This window comes from Mustela erminea, chromosome 7 (genome assembly GCF_009829155.1).
Source record: "Mustela erminea isolate mMusErm1 chromosome 7, mMusErm1.Pri, whole genome shotgun sequence".
Lineage (NCBI taxonomy): Eukaryota > Metazoa > Chordata > Mammalia > Carnivora > Mustelidae > Mustela > Mustela erminea.
Genome location: NC_045620.1, coordinates 106,517,797 through 106,538,768, shown reverse-complemented (window position 1 = coordinate 106,538,768; position 20,972 = coordinate 106,517,797). Strand labels below are relative to the sequence as shown.

Below are 20,972 nucleotides of genomic sequence, written 5' to 3'. Positions count from 1 at the left end.
TTCCTCTCCCTCCTTCTTCACTTAGTCTTCAGCCTTCCCAACAGCCTGTTACTATTTCATGAACTCTGTCCCAGGCATTTTCCTTCGCCTTCTCTCTCTCCAACCTCCCAGCCACCCAGCGGAGTGGGAACTAGGAGTATGCATCCTTGTTCAGGGGGTTCAGAGCCCTTTGGGAAGTGGTGTGTTAATCTCCTGAATGATTAAAGGAAACACTCATTGCCCAGCTTTCAAGCCTAAGGCACCCGCTCCCAGCACTCAGCCTTCCCACACCTCTAAGGGCTGTGGGCCCGGTCTCAGGGTCAGGGTCAGGGTCAGTTACTCTGGCACTTGCCCCAGAGACCGGACAGAACTGCACCAGCCACATGCCTGACTCTAAGCTCCTCTTCCGACCACCTTCTATGCCACAAACACCTAACGCCTAACAGGTCCAGAGGGGGGCCCCCGGACGTCCAGCCTCCCAGACAGGACACCCCAACACTTACTTTTTCAAAAGTGACCCTACAGAGGACGACAGCGCTTGAGATCAAAGGAGGAAGCACAACAGGGCTCCCTGGTCCAGGGCCACCCTCAGAAGCCCTGGGTCCCCAGCCCTGGGCGAGCCCCCAGCCCCACCGGCGCCTACCTTCGCCCGATGCATCCTGGGCGCTGAAGGAAACTGTTGCCGGCCTCCCCTCTTTGCAGCTGAGAACAGGACTGCCTGGCCGGCTGGCAGCTGCCTCATGTTTGCTTGGACCCACACGTAATTGTTACACGGGCGGCTCCTCGCCCGCCCCCTGCCCACCCCTCCCGCCCCGCCTGCTTCTACCCGCTCCACCCCTTCTGCTCTGCCTCCTGCCTCTTTCAAGCCCTCTCCCTCCCTCCCTGTCTCTCTCCCTCTCTCCCTCCTCTTCCCCCTCCCTCCCTCTCTCTCCCTCCCCACGCCTCTCCAACGGATTCTCGGTCCCCTTCCCAGGCTCTCTGTCCCACTCTGGGTATTAAGGGTTCCTAATCCTTCCCTCTGAGTCTGTTGAAGCCCCTTTGCCCGGCTCTTGGCTCTGCCCTCTGCTCCCGCTGCTGAGCTGGCGGCTCTCTCTGCCTCCCCCGCTGTCTGTCTCTTCCTCTAACACACACACTCTCTGCTCTCCTACCTCGGTCACAGGAGGGTGGAGTGGTGGGTGCAGAGTGCTTCCACTGGGGGGAGGAGAGCTCGGATCAATGCGGAATTCAGAGGGGTGGGTGGGGCGGGGGAGCTTGGAGAACCTCCCCTGAGGCAGTTCCAGAACAGGCCAGCCCCTCCCCTCCCTGCTGCCCCCACAGACAACCTCAGGCTGGTTCAGTCAACATGGGCTGCAAAGAAGGATCTGGGCTCCTCCTAAGCCTGGGGTCTTTCTGGTGCCCTTCCGGCTGCCCTGCCCACATCCTCTGGCCACTGCTGGTGCTGGGCATCCTTTCTGGGGACATCATTCTGGGTCTCTGGGTGGGAAATGGCTTCACTGATGGGAGCTCACTGCCAGAAAGGGTGAAGCTGCCACATTACTTGGGTTGCACACAGAGGTCCTTCCAACTGCTTCATCTGTCCCCACCCCCCTCAGCTGCCTCCTTCCCCCCTGCGAGGGGGAACCCTCCTGCGCTCCTTACACCCATAAGGCACCCAGTCCCTCCAAGGCCTGTTATCTGTCCCCACTTAGGTTTGAGGTTGGGACCACATTAGGGAGGCTGAGGGACCTTGCCAGATCTCCTGGTGGGTGGTGGTGCTGGAGGAAAGGGGTGAAGGCCCCTGAGTTTGGGAGGGAGATCCTTCCTGCCCCTTGGGAGGCCAGACTCCTAACCATTTGCTCAGCCCCGGGAAACCACCCAGGAGCCAGGTGCCCAAAGCCTCCGCCAAGTTTCCCTTTTCTGCACCCCGAGGAGCCAGCCTGTGCCAGTGGTTTCCATGGAAACAGAGCCTGAGACACCCCCCCCTCCTTTTGCAGCATACACGAGAGAATTTGCACCCCCCCCCTTTCTTTTTTTTGAGCCAGCCAATGAGCTCCAATTTTCAGATCCTCAGGGGAAGAAAACAGTCGGGAGTTGTGCACCCACTGAGGCAAGGAGAACTGTTTCCAGGGCAGGAGACAGCCCGGGAAGGTCCTATCCTGCTGGACAGGCTGGACCTCATGCTGGGAGCTCCGGAAGGAGGGTGAGAAGCTGTTGGTCAGAGGCCAAGCTCTCTGGGGCCAAGTCCTTGCACACTGGCCACCTTTGCTCTTAGCAAGCTCCCACAAGCAGGGACTCACTGAGCATTCTGTCTTCATAGCAGCCCTGGGAGAAAAGGGTCACGATCTCACTTTGCAGATGATGAAAGTGAAACCCAAAAAGGTTAAAGGATTTGCCCAGCATCATGGTCCAGAAAGTAACGAAGCCAATACACACAGCCTGGCCCTTTCATTCCGTAGGGACCATATGGATAAGATCCTACCCTACCTCGCACATTCTGTACATCAGCCAGGAAACGCCCACCACACCTCCAGGATGGCCTGACTCTGGGCGTGGTGTGAGGAGGCTGCATCCCAGAGAAGCAACTCCCCAGACCAGCGCCACCCTCTGCAGAATCGCTGCCCTGCTACTTGGGACACCCCCTGAACTTGCAGTACTCAGGATGCTTTCTTCCGAGGGGAGGAGCTTTGAGCTGTGACAACATAGGACAGTTGTCCTTCCCTGCCAGGCCCGACGTCCCATGGGCCTTGGGGACCTGCCACCGCAGCTGCCACCAATGAGATGTCCCTCATATGACCCTCCTATGGAGTATGTGTTCCCCTGCCGTGATCCTTGCCCCACTACAGACCCCTTCCTGCCTCCTTCTAGACCCCATACCGTCAGGGCTTTTCCAGAGCCCCAGTCACTCCCAGTCTGGCCTTCTCACTGGGCCCTTGGGGGCTTCAGGAAGGAGAAAGGGCAGGAGGGAGGGGAGGGAGAGGAGGCCAGGGGCAGGACTCCTCACGCCGGCCTCAGCGGCGCTGAGAGGCCCTGACAGTGGTGTGGGCCTGTGGGCATCAGCAAACTTTCCCCGAGAGGGAGTCTGGGAGTTTCCGGAGACTCTTTGGCAGTGTATCAGACCCAAAAAAGTTAGGACACGCTGCAAAAGAACCTCACCTTGTGGGCTACACACGCTTCAGCCTGATGGGTTTCAGCTGCGGTTTTCCTCACACTGGGGGACAGGAGAGAGAGTCCCAGGATGGGGGAGTTTGGCAGGGGGAGAGGAAGGGAGAGGAAGGCTGTGTCCTTGTATGAACAACATCTGAGAGGAGGCAGTGGTGAGCGCGTTCAGCTGCCTGGGGGCTGTCCTCTCACCCCTCCTTCGTGAGGGGCGCATGCCACCCCCACGCACGAGTCTTGGGTCTTCTGGACCTTCCGCCATTGTTGCTCACTATCCTCTCCACTCCAGGCCCAAGTTCAAATTCCTCATCCTCAGGGACTCCAAACCTGGCTCCATGGAGCCCCCAATCTCTTTTTCCTGGGTCTTTTTTTGGGGCCCTAGCTCTGCTTGCCCCTGTCCAAGTGGTGCAGCAGGGTCGGGGGGAGAGAGAGAGAGAGATGGATCCTCAATACGAATTCCGGGTTTGGGTCCTTGCCCCACCAAGAGCCTCTGCCTGTGAGAGGTCATGTGGGATCCCCTCCTCACAAGAGCTCAAGAAACCTGTGGGCAGGGCACCTGGGTGTCTCAGTGGGTTAAAGCCTCTCCCTTTAGCTCAGGTCAGGATTCCAGGGTCCTGGGATCTAGCCCCGCATTGGGTTCTCTGCTCAGCAGGGAGCCTGCTTCCCTTCCTCTCTCTCTGCCTGCCTCTCTGCCTACTTGTGATTTCTGTCTGTCAAATAAATAAATAAAATCTTAAAAAAAAAAAAAAAAGAAGAAAAGAAACCTGTGGGCCCCAAACAGCCTTCCTCTGCTTGCCACAGCCCTCGGGGATGTCACCATGGTGCTGGGGCAGCACAGCTATGGGATTGGCAAGTCACTGTCATTTTGTGTCACCTACTGATGCTTGAATCTCTTCTGCCCGCCCTCAGGTGGAGGGATAGACACCGGACAGGCCTGGGGAGCTGCTTGGTGAGGGCACACAACAGTTCTCCATCCCTTCACCTCAAACACAGGGTGCCTGGTGGGGTGCAGCCTGTAGGACCCCTGGACCGGAGCTGCCCTGCACCTTCGCTCTGGTGGGGGAGGTTTCAAGCTACACCTCTCGCTCCCATAGGCCCCTCCACGGGTCTCCAGGGCCTGCCTGGCCACCCCCTCTGGCTGGGCTGTTTCACGGGGGCCTCAGGGCACCAAGGAGCCTGGACTCCCTGTGGCAGTTCCAGCCTGGCACTGGGGTCTGTTCATGCTTCAGGCAGCCTCCTGGGACCCAGCCTGAGAGCCCACCTGACCCCCTCACACGCTCCCTCGCGTGGGCCAGCAGCCCCCTCCTTGGCTCTGCCACACAGCAGCCAACCTCTCGAGGGTGCGCTCTCTCTCGAGTGTGCAGGTAGAGGTGAGACATCAGTCCACCCCATTTCTCAAACTGCAGGGGACACCATGAAGCTCTCTGAAGCCTCCTTCCTTCAGGGCTGCAAGGGTGGGCGTCCCAGCTCTCCCCTTGGGTTCTGCTCACCTCAGAATCTCCCTCCTCTAATTTCCACACCTGCCTCTCGGGTATCCTTAGTGTGGTAAGGGTTCAAGCCACCTAAATCCTGCATCACTTGTGGGCAGAGGTCAGCTCTCAGCACACGGCCCCCCTTCCTTTCCCGGGGTGCTGCAGTATCTGGGCAGCATTTGTAAGATGGGGGAGTGCTCACTGTTCCAGGAATGGCCCATCTAGGAAGGGCAAGGAAGGGGGCCCTTGGGGAAGAGGCTTCGATCCAACAGGACATGGGGGACGTTGTGAACCAGGCTGGCCACAGCTCTCAGTCCAAACCCTGGGGTTTAGGCCTGGGGAGATAGGGCACTAGGAGAGCAAAGTGGAGATCCTGACTGTAGGAGGCTGGAAAAGAGGGACACTGTCCATGACACCCAGAGTTGGAGCACGGGCTGACCCCAGAGATCCCACCGGAAATGCAACCATCATCGGTTAATGGTTCTGGGTACACTGTGCCCCTTCTACTCAGCTCATATCCAGTCTTTGGGCCTTAGTTTTCTCAACTATAGATAGGAGAACAGTGCTTGCATCTGAGACAATTCACGGGAAGTGCTTAGCACACTTCCTGGTTCATTCCCAGAACTCAACAAATGTTAACTGTCTTTGTCCCCTCGGGTGGCCTGAATGGGCCCCTTCCCATGCAGCCCTTCCTCTGCACACTGAAGCCAGCTGGAACTGCCCTGGCCACCCACCTGGGACCTCAGACAGCTCAGCCCATGTGGCGTTTCTTTGGCAGAATCTGGCAATCATGGCCCACGGGGCCTTTGCTCGGGATGGCCAGGCTGGAGCATCTGGCATGTCCCAGGGCCTTCAATCTGTCATCCCTGCTGCCACAGGGACGACAAGGACACTTGGATCAAATCTCCTTGGAGACAGGGCCTCCCTCCCACACAGCCCTGGGGAATGGAAACTGGCAGCGTGCCCAGAAGGAAACCTCCAGAGTCACCAGGACCAGGGCACCTGAATCCAAAGCCTGGCTGGGCTTCAGCTTGGGAGACCTTGACTCTGCCCCCAAAAGCTTCATTTGCTCAAGAGTCAAACAAGCATGAAAAGCCCCACCGCCTTCAGGGAATGTCATGAGAACAGATGAGAATGTGGCCACAACGGGGCTTTGTTTCACACATTAAATAAGATGAGCATTTTAGAATTCCAGCATTTTAAAACTGGGAAAATATGTAATATATTTTTCTCCGTGGCTATTTTTCTCTCTCCCACCTGCGGAATGCCACCCCCATCCCCAGATACCAGGGCCTACAGTGATACTCTCCAAACCAAGCGCCGTTCAACAGTCAGTGTTCCTTTGGCTGGGTGAAGGTCTTGGATCTTCGATTCAATGAATGACAGCCTTTCCCACCCAAGTCATGGGTGGGTGGAGGGGTGGAATCAGTTAATTTTGCAGAACAGTTACTTCTGATCACGGTGAAGTAGGTCATTTGACCTAAATTCCCAACTAAGGACAACTTAAAAGCTACTCAAAATATATATTTTTAAGTTTGATTGGAGGTATCAGAGAGTAAACAAGGGAGTAAGGAATCAAAGGGCCAAGACCTGGGAAAAGAAGGAAACTCAGGGATATGTGTGTGATATTTGGGGCTACTTTCTCCCCGGGAGGTCCGCTGATGCCAGAAGACATTACAAAACAAAGGTGCTGAGCAGAGTGCTGTTAGAGGTAAAAACGGGGCCCACCAAGAGGAGGAGTGTCTTTCATGCTTTGGGTTGGGACCCCAGAGGAATTCACCCCCAGAATACAAATGAACTGGAAACAGACCAGCGTTGCAAGGGACTGCCGATCATCTCAGTCCTGAAACTAGATTAAAACAATCCCAGTTGGCTGGATCCCAAGCCATCCACCAGATGTAAACATAACCCTCGAGATGGTAGATACCTTCATCCCAAGCCTCAGATTATTTCTACAGGTTTTCAGATGGAATGTGTGGCATTCAATCAAAAATCACACCAAGTACGTGAGGAGACAAGGCAAAACCAACAAAAACCAAGATAAACAACAGACACAAGAAATAGACTCAAAGAGGTTCCATATTAGGAGGTCATTAAATTTTAAAGTCACCATGTGTGGTATGTTCACATAGAGAAAGGATAAGGTGGAGAACTGGAAATTATTTCACAACTGTTTTCTCAACTTTTATCCCATCAATTTCATTCTTAACAGCAGGCACCATAGTTCCCCTGCATAGGGCAACAGGTGAGAAACAAGCCAAAAAAGCTTTGGGAAAAGCAAAAACAAAAAACAAACAAACAAAAAAAACAGTTGTGCTTCATTCAAGGATGCCTGGTTGGAGTGTGCTTGGAACAGTGACAGTAGGTTTCGTACACACCATCCTAATTTCTAGTAGCAAATCTGTTGCTGGCTTGAATGCAATGCAACATAGACACACCCTGAAACTCAGCAGACTCTAATCTTAAAGGGCTTCACACCTTTGAACAGGGACCCATCTCCCTCCTCTCTTGTACCTGCCAAGACCCAGCTCTGCCCGTGGCCCAGAGTAGTTGTGGCAGAAAAAAAAAAAATAGCAGCATCTGAGGATTTGTTTTGTGCCAGGCTCCTGCCAAGGGTTTTCCATGCAATGTCACATTTTTCATAGCCCTAGAAGGCAGTCATGACTATTCTCTCCAATGGAGAGACTAAGGTCTAGGGAACACACAGAACATGTCCAAGGTGTCCTAGCTTTCAAGCATTAAAGCCAGAATGTGCAACCAGGCCTGCCTGCTCTCAGAGTGGGTCCCACTCCCCATTTGCTGATTGCTGGGTTAATCCTGGATGTCCACGGCCAGAGGAAGCCTTGGATTCTCCTCACCAAAAAAAACTCATTAAACACCAACTGCATATAGGGCCCTAGCCTGAGCTCATGTCAGAGATCCAAGGCCGAGGCTCAGGAAGTGAGAACACTTCAATGGATCTAAGGTTTGGTCCATCTCTTCTCTCTCCTCCTCCTTTTCCCTGTTTCTGGAACTCAGCATCCAGCATTCAGAGAGGGCACAGGATGGACTAGGCCTCATGCGCAGGATAGAAGGAGGAAGGGGCACAGTACAGAATCCAGTTGTGGCCACCAGATCTCTCCTGGGAAAGCTGGGTGGGGGTTGTCAAAGAGGCTACCTTCCGGGGAACCAGGGGTGACCACCCCCACTCTGGCCTTTGTCCCAGGTCCCTTCCTAGGGAGCCAGTGCTCAGAGAAGAGCTGTAGGACAAAGCACTATTTCCAACCCAGGACACGGGCAAGGGGCTCAGCCTTCAGACAGGCCTCCCTCACCCCACAAGGTGGCCAGAAATCCAGGCCAGGGCCTGTGGAAGGTCCAGGTACCTGGGCAGTGGAGGGCTCAAGGGCCATGAGGCTGAGCCCTAGCGGCCCCTGGCCTGCCTGGCGGTTTTACCTGATTGGCTTAGTTGGGCAGGACAAGCCTCTGGGTACCAGCAAGGCCATCAGATAAGGTAGAAAGGGGTCAAAGCAGGGAAAGTAGTTTCCCTGTGGGGAGGACACAAGGGCTGGGGCAGAATGAAGCTAGGACAGGTGGGCAGGTCAGAGGATGAAACGGGACAGGAGCTTGGAGTGGGGGGGTAGGCAGATAGTGACAGAATGGGGTTGGGCAGGGCCTCTGTCTCCTCCACAGGGCTGAGGAAGGGGTTCCAACAGGTGGAAAACAGGCTCCTCCTGGAGCTAACGAGTTTCAGCAAGGAGCACAAGGGCTCGATACCTGCAAGAACCCATCGGCCCTTGTAGCTCAACCAAAGTCAAACGTGCTTTTGAGAATGAAAAAAGGGGTTCATCAGCAGAAGGGGGTGGAAAAGAGACAGCATGGGGTCAGGGAATTGGAGCTGAAGGCTAATCCAGGCCTGATGCCTGTCTGGGCTCTAGGCAAGAGCAACGGAAGTCCTCGGGTCCAGGGCAAGTCAAAGGAGGAGGAAGGCAAGCAGCCCCAGGCATCACCTAGCAGCCAGCAAATACCCCTGTTCTGGAGGAAGAACGGGGCGGGTGAGGGGAGGGCGGGGAAGGCAGGGCTCAGGCCGGGTGGGTCAGATCCACCACCGGGCCAGACCCACCAAGTCCCAGAACGCTCCTGCCCTCTTGGGCCCTAGAGACCCCAGATCCCAAGCCCTTCCTTCCCTTCCTACTCTCCACTCCCGGCACCGAGGAATGAAGGGGGTGGGGACACTCACCCACTTCGGTCCTACAGCTTCAGGGAGGTGACCCGGGGGATGTGGAAGAGCTGAGTCTCCTCTGAGCTGGTGGAGCTGAGACGTCGCAAAAAGAAAGCCAGTGACCTCCCAGGTCTGGACCCTCGGCCCCGACACAGGGACAAGCCCAGAGCCCTGATCTTCCCAGCACAGAAACTCTCCAGGGGTAGGAAGAGTTCCAAAAAGCTGTGCATGGTAGGATGTGTTGCAACAAGAAGGCTATGGGGCAGACATACAAAAGAAATTTCTGGCCCCAGAGTTGCTCAGAGTGTGTGACTCCTCAAAGCTAGGCCTGGGCCTCCTCTACAAGGGAAGTCTCAGGACTTCCTTCGGACCCCTAGGAGGGGGTGTCAGTACCCAGCAACTAGAAGGACTCCTTCCCAGACCCCTGCTGTCCCCCTCAGTCCTGGCCACCTCCTCACCTGAGGCGTTTCCAAATGGGATGGAAGTGTTTGGAGGTCTTGACAGCAAAGATGATGCTGGGGATCAGGAAGAAGGTGCACCATGCCAGGCAGAACCAGAAGGCATTCTAGAACAGAGGATGTGTGGTCAGCTCGCTGTGGCAAGGCAGCAACTTCTTCCCACCCCGAGGCCTCCTGTTGACTCAGTGAGGGGCACAGGGACGGGTTCTCAGAGCTGAGCGGAAGGTCTGGCGGGCAGGCCTGGAGGCAGGGCTCCTGCTTCCCCTCAGGCCCTGCTCATGCTGTCTTGGGGATCTCCACATCCATGAGACCTGAGGAGCTGAAGGCTCTCACCCAGGGGTCGGCCATCATGTCACACAGGATCACACGGCTGTTGTCCAGGGCTCCAGAGAGAGGCTGGCATGTGGCAATGCGCTGAGTCACCTGTAGTGTCGACAGGAAGCAGGCACGTGGAGAGACACTCAGATGCCCGGGCATACACCCCACAGTCAGAGAAGGAGGGTGACCGGACAGAGATAAGTCCAGGGAACCCATAGGGAGCCTGCTCACAGCTGTGCACAGACATGTGGATGCAGGGACACAGAGAGGAGGACATGCTGACCCAGGGTCATCACTCTGCTCCTGCTTTTTCCATTCCATTCGCCAGCCTATATTAAGCCCCTACTGTGTGCCCAGGACTTTTCTTTAGGTTCACACCCTCACTGGAGAGGCCCCGCTTGTGGTGTGCAAGCCCCCACACACGTACCACCCACATGTGCCCATACACACGCACACTTGGGGCTCAGCACGACCGCACCTGCCCTGTGTGGCTCCTGGATGGCTTACAGAGGCCAAAGCCAGCACAGGCCTGCAGGAGGCAGGCCGATTGGAGAGCTGGGCCAGGGGTCCATGTGAGGAAGGGCATGGGGGCAAGGTTCTAGAGAGCCACGGCCGGCCCAGCTCACACTCAGGCCCCAGAGAAGGGCTGCAGCTGAGGCTGAGTAAGCAGAGCCCCACCAGGAAGCAGGAGTGCAGAAGCCTGATGCAGAGTTTGGGTTCAATGCTGAAGGCCTAGGGCACCCCCAGGGGCTCTAGGGGACAGAGGAAGGATGCAATAGCGTAAAGAGCTGGTGGCCCCGGGAACCTGCTTGAGGTCAGGAGGGCCTGGCCCCCGACTCACCTCCTCTCTTACCCAGGCCACGTACTGGGAGAAATAATCCACTTCCCGGGTCAGGAAACACTCACTTTCCTGCAGGAGAGAGAAGAGCCCACGGCTGGGAGGGGTCCCAGGAGCCAGCCGCCACCACCACCCATGCCAAGCACCAGTAGGACAGGCTGAGCTGGCTTTCCTGGGAGCCATGGTGAGGGGACAGGGGAGAGAAGAAGCTCCATGTGCATCAGCAGCTCAGTCCATCTCCGACTATGTGGCCGCCCCCCGCCCCTGTGCCACGTCCCACTCACATTCCTCAAGATACTGGTGGCCCAGGTAGGCAGCTCTCCTTTTAGGTAGGTGACGTTGTCCAAGACCCCAGAGGTCTCCATCTGGGGAAGGAGAGGGCTTGACTCAGCGCCTGCTCAGTCAGGGAGCAGCCAAGCATTCATTCACCTATTCATTAATTCAACCTCTCACACACACATACTCACCTTGGGATGGAGGTGTTAGGGCCCAAGACACAGAGGCCAAAGATGGTGGTCTTTAAGGATCTGTCCCCCCACCCCCATTTCTTCCCACTCTCTATTATCAACCTCCACAGGGACTCCGTGGAGTAGATGAGATCCCAAACCAGCAGGGCCCCTCTGCAGCCCACCTGCTTCACCCCACCCTTCCCATCCCCAACAGCCACCTGGAGATTCCGAGCTTCGGATGCCAGGGCCCTGACCGTGAGGTTGAGCTTGGCCTACGGGGGAGAGGGCAGGGCTGGTTAAGGGAAGGGATGCATAGGGAAGAAAGCTTCCTGCCCCTCCCTCCTCTTTTACCCCTCCCCGCCTCTCCTCTTCCCCAGGTTCCAGGCTCCCTGCGCCTCCAAACTTACCACGAGGCTCTCCTGGGGGAGGACCTTCTCCCGATAGAGGTTTTTGAGCTCTTGGGCCTCCTGCTGCAGCTGCTGTCCCAGCACAGAACTGCCCTGAGGGGAGACAGAGATGAGAATGGCACTCTGCCAGGGACATGCCAACTTCTGCCAACATATTCTTTACTCAGCTGTTCAGTCAGACATACTGAGAAGATGTGGAAGGGGCTGAGCTTGGGGCAGAAAACCGAGGCCTCTTTAAGCTCCTGGCCCCGATCCAGGTATGGAGGCACTAAGCCCGAGTTCTAGGTCCACTGCTAGCTTACTAGGTGCCTCTAAGCCCACCACACCGAGGTGGCCACACACATACGGCGGTGGCATCTCCTAAAACAGGAAATACTCCTCACTCTACCCATCATGTGTGCTTGGTGTAGAGTCAATTTAAGCTCTAAATATTTATAAATGCAAAATGTTAGATTTTTTTCTAGTGGAGTTTAAGCTTCTCCAGGATAACTATCACGACACCTAGTCCATAGCACGGTCCTCATGCCTGTCCCAGCAGGCTCCCTAAGCAGTGTGCACTTAGAAACCCCTGCTCCACTTTGTGACATTAGACAGTTACTTCATCTGGTCTGAGGTAGAGGAATGTCCACTTTACAGATGAAGAAACTGAGGCCTGAAGACACTGAATGACCTGCCCTTGGCCACACAGTCTACTGGAGGTAGAGCTTGAGTCAGAACTGATACTGCAAAACTCTTAAGCCCATCCAGGGGACCCAGGGCCTCAGCGCTCCCTGGTGGGAACCCCCCCATCCCCTGCCTTTGCCTTCATGCCCCTCCCCAGTCCAAGCTACCCAACCTCTCCCACCTCCCAAACTTCTCTTTGACCCCTGCCTGCCCAGTGGGGCCCCTGGTCCCTTCTCACTTGGGTCCGGGCCAGTTCCTCCAGCTCCTGGGCCAGTGTCTCCATGTTGGTGTTCACCACGGGCTTCTGGATCTGGAGACAGACAGGAGAGGCCAAGAGGGAATGATGCACTGTGGCTCCCCCAGCACTCAAATTCCCAGTTTATTCAGAAGTACCCCTCACCAGCTAAGTCTACTGTGACACAGGGGTCACCATGGGTTTGACCTGAAACTGTGAAATATATCAGGAATTTTCTGTTAGGATAGAAAAAAACAAAACAAAACAAACCAATGAGGCGCCCTCTGGTATAACCCAATGAAGAGGCCACTTCCCACCAGCATTCACCACAGCAATGGGTTCAGGACCAGGAACAGCGACACGTGCTTGGGGTGGGAGCCAGTTCATCCTGTCCAGCCCAGACCAGGGCACCCAGACAGGCTGGAGGCACACGGTGTGCAGACAACCCCCCACAGGAAGAGACCCCCCCAACCCCTAGGGACATGTAGAAAAGTGGAGGGAATGTAGAGGGCTGTGATGACACAAGACACCACCTGTCAGTCCAGCTCCTCGGGGAGCCCCTCTGTCTGCCAGGGTCTGGCCTGAGGGGCTCCCTGCTGACCTGAACAAGGAAGGTGGAATAGTGGATTTTCTCGATCCCACTGCTCTGCAGGGCTTCCAGGTCCCGGTGGGCGGCTGGGCTCAGCAGGTCCAGATTCTTCATGTCTACTTTAAGATTCTGCAACTCCTGCTGCAGCTTGGCAGTGTACTGAGGGGGATGGGGGAGGACAGCGTGAGGGCATGCGTAGTTGCTCAGCCAGGACCCCAGAGCTGCTCTCCGGGGGTCGGAGTCACCAGGCCCTCAGGGCTCTCCCCCTGGTTATCCAGGGCCCCCATCTTGGATATTTCCAGCCCTAGACAGTTTCCCAGGAGGCCTCTGCTTCTCACCTGCCTGCACTCCAACCCACCCCCACCAAGACCTAGCTCTGCCCACACAAATCTGGCTAGTGGACAGCATGCAGACTTTCCCAGGCCACCACTATAAAAGAGCTTTCAGTGGCCCACGTTTATGGCTGTGGGAGCTCAGCAGAGGGCCTCTGGTGAGACCTCCCCCAGGGACTCACAACTCGATCACCATCGTTTTCACTGTCACCCCCCCCAGCCCCAACTACCCTACTACCACAGCAGCATCCTAACCAATGCCTGTCCTCAGTCAGGACACGCACACCTCAGCCCCATCACTCACTGTCACCAGCCCTTCTTGCTACAACCTCAGGTGTATTCAGTTCTTTCTGGAGCACAGCGCTCGGAGCTGTGCCTCCAGGCACTCACCCACCTTCCCACACACCCTAGAAACCATCCTGGGCTCTCGCCCTGGGCCAGGCCCTAAGCTCGGCCCTGGGGCCTCTGCCCCAAGGTGTCTCCAACACTCTTGCAGACTTGCAGACTTCTCTGGTTCAGTAAGATCGTCCCACCACAGAGGCAAGGCCAGAGGAGGGAGGATTCTGCAGGAGGGATCCCCACAGCCTTCTAGAAGGTTCCCTCACCTGGCTGATATTCAGGTGTTTCTCCAGGTCATAGGAGTCATTGAGCTGCAGGACGCTCCAGAGCGCAGCCCCTTCCTTGCACTGACTGGGGAGAAATAACAGACACTGAAGATGGGAGGAAAGGACAGCAGGAGGGGACCGACATCCCCTACCTCAGCTCCTTCCCACACCCTGTCCCCAGCCAAGGCTTCCCACTCACTGATAGGCCAGGAGGATACTGAGGTTCTTCTTCAGGCCAAGAAGCTGAGACAAGTTCATGGATGGGGGCAAGTTCCCCGGGGTGTCTGCAAACTGGAAACGGGGCAAAGAGAAAAGGGCCCTGAGCAGGCTGAGGGCAAGGCCACCCCAGCTTCCCGAGAGCCCAGTCCCCTCCACCTCCCTCAGGGCCCCAGAACAGACAGGCAGGGTCACCTTGTAGAGCTCCTTGCTCTCCCAGCTCTGACACACCAGCGTCTGCACGTTGCCACCCACCAGGAAGGTGGCAAAGACAAGGAGGATGAGGGGAGCAGCGATGAGGAAGCTGAAACCCACACCTCTGGGGAAGGCAGAGGGATGGGGCTGAGGTGGGAAAGAGGAGGCCGGCTACCCTCGACCGCACACCCTCTGTCCCGCCACATGGCGGGGGCGGCCTGGGGTCTGTTGGCCCCAAGACAGAGCCCTTTGAGGACTCTGCTTCCTAGGGCCAGAGGGGAGAAGTCAGAACTGCTGGTTGTCCCCCTCCCCTGCCCCCCACTCCCGCCTCTCACTGATACCCTGGCTGGCCCTGGCAGCCTAGCTGCTTTGCTCGACAAGAAAGGATGGCCAGCCTCTGAGCCTCAGGCACATGCAGGTGACCGGCTCCAGAACTCAGCCCTCAACAGAGCCACGTGGCACAGTAGGGGCCACAACTTAGGGGGGCTGAATGGGACCAGTGCTGCTGATCTATAGGGCTTCTCTGCGGGATTGGCACAGCCCCAAGCGAGGGTCTGAGGCTCGGAGAATAGAACAAGGGCTAGATTTCAGCCTCCATTCACCCCTTTGGTCAAGCACCCTGATGCAGTGGCCAGCCTGCACAACTGAATGAGGCAGCCCCAGACTTAACCATCTAGTGCAGAGAGGGCAAACAGAGTCTAGCTCTGCTGCTGCCTCCTACTGGAAGTGCTATCTAGATGCTGGGTTAAGAAGGATTCTGAGGCCACGTCTGGCTCAGTGGGAAAGAGCGCCCACTGATTACGATAATTGTCAATGGCGTGGAAGGGGGAGGTGCTTCTTATCTGCCACTCCTGCTCTAGTCTAACCCTTTCACACAGATGAGGACGTGGGGGCCCAGATGGGTTAGTAATTGGCCCAGAGTCACCCAGTGAGTTGGTGCTAGAGCCGGAAGTAGAGCCCAGCATCCTGATTCCTAGGACGTTCTCCTGTAGTCACACTAGAAGCTATCCATGGACATGAGAGGAGTCCGGCTGGCCCAGTGGAAGAGACTCTTACCCTGCCCCCAGCCCATCTTACATCAGGAGGAGGCGGGCTCCAGCCTCGCCCTTGGCTTCCGAGTGACTGGGGTCCTCCCTGGCAGACAGCCCCCAGATGCCCAGGTTGAGGCCCAACAGGTTACAAACCACCACAAACAGGACTCCGGAGCACAACACATAGCCCCAAATCCACCTGCCACAGAGAGGATGGGGTGTCACTGAGAAGGGAGGCACCAGGATGGGGTGGCATAGGATCTAGTGGCTGGGGAGGGTGCCCATGGCCCCTGTGGGGTCCCCAGGCTCACGTCCCAAGGGCCCATAGGCAAGGCGGAGACAGAGGCCCAAGGAGTAAGGGGTCTTGGCTGAAATGGGGGCAGATGCTCAGTATAGCCTGGGGTTGGTTGATGAGGGCTGGGAATCAGGCCCAGTGTGGCTGAGAGGCTGGGCTGCCTGTCCCACCCCCAAGCCCATGGGCTCCTGGGCACCTGTGTTTCTCGTATCTCTGCACTCCCTGCAGGTAGGGGCGGCTTCTCTGTTCCACCTCCTCCAATGCCTGGCTCCAGCGAGCGGCTGCCTCCCACCCTGGGAACTCTTCGGCCAGTGTCTTCAGCCCTTCAGGCTTCTGGGCCACCACCTTCTTCAGCTCTGCCCCAAGCAGCAGAGACTTATGGGAGGGGGAAGGCACCCAGGAGCCCAGGGAGGAGACGGGTGGGCCGGAAGGACATCTGAGACCCCCAGAGAGGGCCCACTCTCTGCCCAGGCCCAGATGGAGGACAGCCTTATCCCTCCACCCCTGCCCCCTCACCCCACCCCACCTCCTCTCCACGGGCCCCTCTGGTAGGAGCAGCAGGCCCCGGACAGGGCCTCACCTTTGACCACATCGGCCATCTGCAAGGCCGCCAGGAGCGGGAGGGCATTGAATGTGCTGTTCTCCTGCCAGGACAAAAGGTGGCTGTACCTCCTGCTGTCCACCCACAGTCCCAGCTTGAGGGACCCCTGACAGCACCAGGCCCGGGGGAGGGAACCCCTTTCAGGGCTCACAGCTCAGGAAATCAGGAAACAGGCCCTTTGTTCTCTTGGTAGATGGCTTCTTCTCTGCTTCCTCAGCCCTGCCTGACTCAGCTCCCCAAAATACTGCTCCTGGGGGACCCCTCCCAACTCTCCCTGCTATTGTCTTCTCTTTCACCCATCCTGCACATGATGCCAGGCCTCGCTCCCTGAAGTCTGGCTCCAACCTACCCCTCCTCAGCTCCCCCCCCCCCCCACCTTCAGCTCCAGCCACCCAGCACAGGTGACTCACCATTTCCCCAACTCTGGCATTTTCCAGGCCCCGGGTCACAGGTGCTGACTCATGCCACACCCTCCCCCACAGCCCATCTGCACTGAGGCTGCACCTCCAGGGCTCGGCTGGCATCCTTGTTCCCTGGCCACCCCAGCCCCCACCACCTCGAGGGGCCCAGCTCTTCCCTCTGGCTTCCGGGGCTGCCTCCCCCACCAGACTGCACACACTCGAGAACCCTCATCATGAGCACCTAGCCCAGGGAGCCCTGTAGTAGGGAAGGCCCTGATCTGACCCAAGTCTTAGGTTCGACTGGGTTCCCACCCCCAAAGGGGGAAAATGAGGCCCCCTCACTTGTGAGCTACTAGGTGATGGGGAAGTTGGGCAGAATGGACAGGCACTCACCTCCTGGACCATGCTGGAGAAGTTGGCCTCTGGGACGCCCTTCAGCCGATGCAGGACATCGTCCACGGGGGACACCTGAAATGAGGAGAGGGGGTGGTATGACAAAGCCCATGGAGAGGCCTAAGGGGGAACCCAGAGGGAGGATGAGAGGAACCCTCAATGTCCTCACTTGCAAAACGGGGACCATCTCACTAGGGGGCAAGGAGAACTCAGGGAGCTAAAATACAGGAAGCCCACAGCACAGCACATGGCCCAGGAAAGCTCTCTCACCCCATTGCCGGGATGACCAAATCATGAACCCTTGCTGTGTGGGGAGGGAAGGAGCTGCCCGAGGAAGGGGATCCGGAGTCTGCCTCGGGAAACACCCAGGGATTCCCGGGGTAGCAGGCAGAGCAGCCCCCTTCCCTTCAGGAGGCCCTCACCTGGTGGAAGTCAGCTCCCAGCTCCAGGGCACGGGCTCGGTTCTGGGCCTCGGTGCAGCCCTGGCAGCTGGGCCCCTCCAGCAGGGCGAGGAGGCGCTTGCGGCGCTCCTGGACAGAGGGCTCCAGGCCCTGCTGTCTCTTCTGCAGCTCCACCAACGTGCTGTTCAGGGCTTGGAGGTGATCCACAGAGACCTGCAGGGCTGAGGGACCCCCTTCTGGACCCCAGAGGCCTTGTGGGAGACAGAACCCCTCCCCCTTCCCCCATCCCCCGGGAGGTGGGTCAGGAACCTCTGCGGTTAGAAGGAAGACGGCCCTAAGGGCACGGGAAGCCAGGCTAAGGATCCTGGACAAAGCCATGAGGAAGTCATTGGAGGGGCCTGCTGCAGAGGCAAATGGGATCCTGGCCTGGGTGAAGGTGGGGCCAGCCCTCAAGCGATGCCACCCCCACCCCCCCACCTCTGGTCCCACTCACCCTGGCCCAGGCTGCTCACTGAGGCCAGCATTTCATACACAGTGCTCTTGAGCTGGGTGTGGATAGCGCTCCCAATGTTCATGCCGACCCCTGGAGAGCACAGCATGGTCTGCAGGGCTGGCCCCCAGGAGCCTAGGGGCCCTCTTCACCCATCAGTCCAGCCTCCCCAGGCCCCACACTGGGCTCTGCAGAGTCACTGGCTTCTCGGTCCTGCAGCACAGCGATGACTGTGCTCCATAGCTGGGCCCCAACCCTGCCTCTTCGAGGGTGTGGCCAGGTGGAGCCCAGGATGAGGGGATGAGAGGGCCCCCCCCCCAAGACAGGCGCAGCAGGGGGATCCACGGGCTGGCCCATCCGTCAGCCGGCTGGATCCCTCACCGTCCAGGTCCTCCAAGACTTGCTTCTGGGGAAGGGAGAACTGCTGTGCCACGGCCTGCAGCTCCTAGGCAAACACAGGGTCATGAGACCGCTCTCCCCCTGTCACCTGACAGCCCCCCACCCCCTCCCTTCTGCAGCTTTCTCCAGAGATGCCGCACACAGCAGCCTGGTCATCCTGAAGATGCCCAGGGTGCATTCATGTATTACAGCCACTCTCCAGCAGGGGGCAGTCAGGGGGCTCATTGAATGGGGAGCCCTTTCTAATCCGCAGGTCCCGGCACTATTCTGTCTTGCCTGGGGCTGGTGCTCATGCAGGCTTGCCCTGGCGAGGGGGTCACTCAGTACTTACCTGAGGGACATCGGAGACCAGGCCCCGGAGGCTGAGCAGAATCTCAGGCACAGCCTCCACACTCGGGCCCATCTGCTCATGCATGTGCTGGTTGGTGACAAAGGCACAGACCACACCAGTCCTGCAGGGATGGGGGAGGACACAGGGGCTTGCTGGATGCCTGCAGGCACCCTGGGCCTCAGCCCACGCCTCCCACCTGGCCCGAGCGCCCCTCACAGTAGCACGAGGGTGGTCAGCAGCAGGAAGGCCATGAGGGTGCCTCGCTCGCAGGCCGTGGCCTTGTGCTCCGTCTTCACTCGGCCCCCACAGCGTCGGCGGCAGCAGCAGCAGAAACACAGGCCAGCAATGGGCACCGCCAGCAGGTAGAGGCCGGCGATCACCGCACACACCACATAGCCCGCCTCATACCGCACCACCTGGGCCAGGCAGCAGGCATGAGGGGCTGTCCCGACCCCTCTTGCCCGATGCCACAGAACATCCCCAGAAGGGGAGGGGATGCACACACAGTGGGCACTTTGCACACATCTCCTAGAACCCATGCAAGGTGTACGGTGTCCTTGTGATTTACCAGCTCTAAACCAGGAAACCAAAGTCCGTGTTTGCTCCCTGCAAAACCCAGGGCCCGTTAATGGCAGAGAGCTGTGGTTTGAAATTAGGTCTGCCAAGTGCAGTGCTAAAGGAAGGGGGAAGAGATGCCTGGGATCCCACCCTGGGGGACACCCAGCAACATGGGCTGAGCTGAGGAAACCCCTCATGCTCACCCCTGAACATGCCCCCCCCCCCGGCCACGCCCCCAGGGCTCACCTCATCCACCTTCACGGAGGCTGGCTCATTCAGCAAGGTCTTTACCAACTCTAAGGAAAGAGTCAAGCTGGGGAGGGGGTTTTTGAGGACAGCCCCTGCCCACCCCTGTGCCCACGCCCACTGCCAGGGAGAGGTGGGGATCTCTGGAAGGGCTCCTCCCACCACCATGACACTCGAGAAGCAGCCCTGGGCCATCCCGCCCAGTCCTCAGTGCTGCCAGGGGAGGGAGTGGCTGAGGGGAGGCCTGGTGGACCCCTCCTCCCAGACCCTACAGCTAAGCCCTGCAGTGGCGAAGCTGCCAGTCTGGTGGAAAGCAGAGGGCCCAGTGGTCCTTTCCCTCAAGAAGCAGGGGACAGGCTGGGAGGGACAGGGCTGTAACCCCTCCTGGCCCTCTCACCCCTCAGCACCACCAGACCCCGGGAAAATCTCAGCCAGGTCTGTGAGAACTTCTAACGCAAGTTTTTCCACTTGAGGGCAGACAAACTGAGGCTCAGAGAGGAAAAAGGGCTTGCCCAAGGTCACGCAGGAAGGTCTCCATGGGATGCCCCTGGGCCCCGGGGTCTTCTGGGAAGGACGCCGGGGGTTGGGGAAGGCCGGGGACCCTGCGCTCCGGGTGCCTGCTGACGGGGCAGGCAGCCCGGCCGTGGAGTGGGGAGCCCGCCGTGGAGTGGGGACCCATTAGCTGGGAGGCCCACCCGAGGAGGGGCGCACTCACCGGCGGGGAAGGGGTTGAGCTGCACCACGGACAGGAAGCGGCGCACCGTGCGGTACAGGGGGTTCAGGGCCCCCGGCGGGCGGACGCGAGGGGCCAGCCAGTGGACCCCGGCCGCCGGGGCGAACGCCAGGCGCTGTGCGCTGCTGAGGGACCCGCAGTCCGCGGCCCCCGCCCCAGGCGGGCTCAGCCCCAACCCCAGCCCCAGCCCCAGCAGGGTCGCCAGGAGGCCGGGCGCGCGCGTCATGGGGTCGTTCGGGGGGCTGCGGGGCAGGCAGAACAGGGCTCAGGCGGCCGGGCGTGCGGACAGAGCGCGGGGCAGGCCGTGCATCCTTCACCAGCCTGCGTCCCCGCGGCTCTCAAAACCGGCCCGACAGGTTTGGGCTCCTGAGCTACCTGGGCGCCCGCCCGCTGCGCTGGAAGGGCAGGGGCGGAGGCCTGGGGTAGGGGGGCAGGGCCTGACCTGGACCCGCCTTCCGCGGCCTGGGGTGGGAGCCTGGGCTCACTCTCCCCTCCGCAGATCCTCCACGCAGGGCCGCCTCCGAGCTGGGTAGGGAAGACCCCTCAGTAGCTCTGGATTGCTTAGAGTGGCCCAGCTGCAAATATTATATTCCATACCCAGACCCAACAGCCCAATCTGGGGCTGGGAAAACAGCCACCCAGTGCAGCCCTAGCCCAAGGGGTGGCAGGCAGCCCAGACCCAGGAACCGGGCTCCTCCCCTAGCTTCCTCTGGGGCCGGCTCTGTCCCTTGGGTCATGCCTGCACCTGCCTGATCCAATCTGGAGCAGAGAGGCCACCAGGCTTCACCCAGGGGGGCTCTCAGAGGAGCCACTGGGACAGGTACAACCTTCCAGAGGGTGAATCCCGGCAAAGGTGTGCGCTCTGGCCCAGCAGTGCCCCATCCCGTCATCAGCTGAAGGAACTCATCAAGGATAGGGCGGGAGATCTGTCTCCACAGGTCTCTGCTTTGTCAGTGGCTGTTTGCCCGACACCCAGAGGGTGCCCCGGGCTGAGCAGGTTGTGA

At 58.6% G+C, this 20,972-nt stretch overlaps 2 protein-coding genes across 3 annotated transcripts in view; both read right to left on the bottom strand.

The window, feature by feature from the left end:
• Positions 1-1,206, bottom strand: part of KCNIP3 (potassium voltage-gated channel interacting protein 3) — an 81,465-nt gene extending 80,259 nt beyond the window's left edge. Inside the window, exon 1 of one of the 2 annotated variants that reach the window (XM_032352810.1) lies at positions 1,128-1,206. Coding sequence is in view for 1 of the 2 variants with exons in the window: in XM_032352809.1 (XP_032208700.1) it covers positions 623-721 (99 nt within the window). In the remaining variant the exon portion in view is untranslated. Of the gene's footprint in view, positions 1-622; positions 786-1,127 lie in introns of those variants that run through there. The other variant, XM_032352809.1, reaches the window with a different exon arrangement.
• A 6,798-nt stretch (positions 1,207-8,004) lies between these two features.
• PROM2 (prominin 2) lies at positions 8,005-20,558 on the bottom strand. The gene is made up of 24 exons (XM_032352808.1): positions 19,951-20,558; positions 19,236-19,285; positions 18,648-18,847; positions 18,432-18,552; positions 18,083-18,146; positions 17,705-17,794; positions 17,233-17,432; positions 16,811-16,885; positions 15,996-16,059; positions 15,612-15,771; positions 15,167-15,319; positions 14,090-14,213; positions 13,878-13,969; positions 13,679-13,763; positions 12,754-12,900; positions 12,156-12,227; positions 11,255-11,347; positions 11,066-11,119; positions 10,683-10,763; positions 10,402-10,470; positions 9,576-9,665; positions 9,243-9,349; positions 8,803-8,877; positions 8,005-8,597 (listed from the first exon to the last, which is right to left on the bottom strand). The coding sequence occupies exons 1-23, from the start codon at positions 20,192-20,194 to the stop codon at positions 8,814-8,816; spliced, it is 2,499 nt and encodes an 832-aa protein (XP_032208699.1). The 5' UTR covers positions 20,195-20,558; the 3' UTR covers positions 8,005-8,597; positions 8,803-8,813.
• Positions 20,559-20,972: the final 414 nt, after the last annotated feature.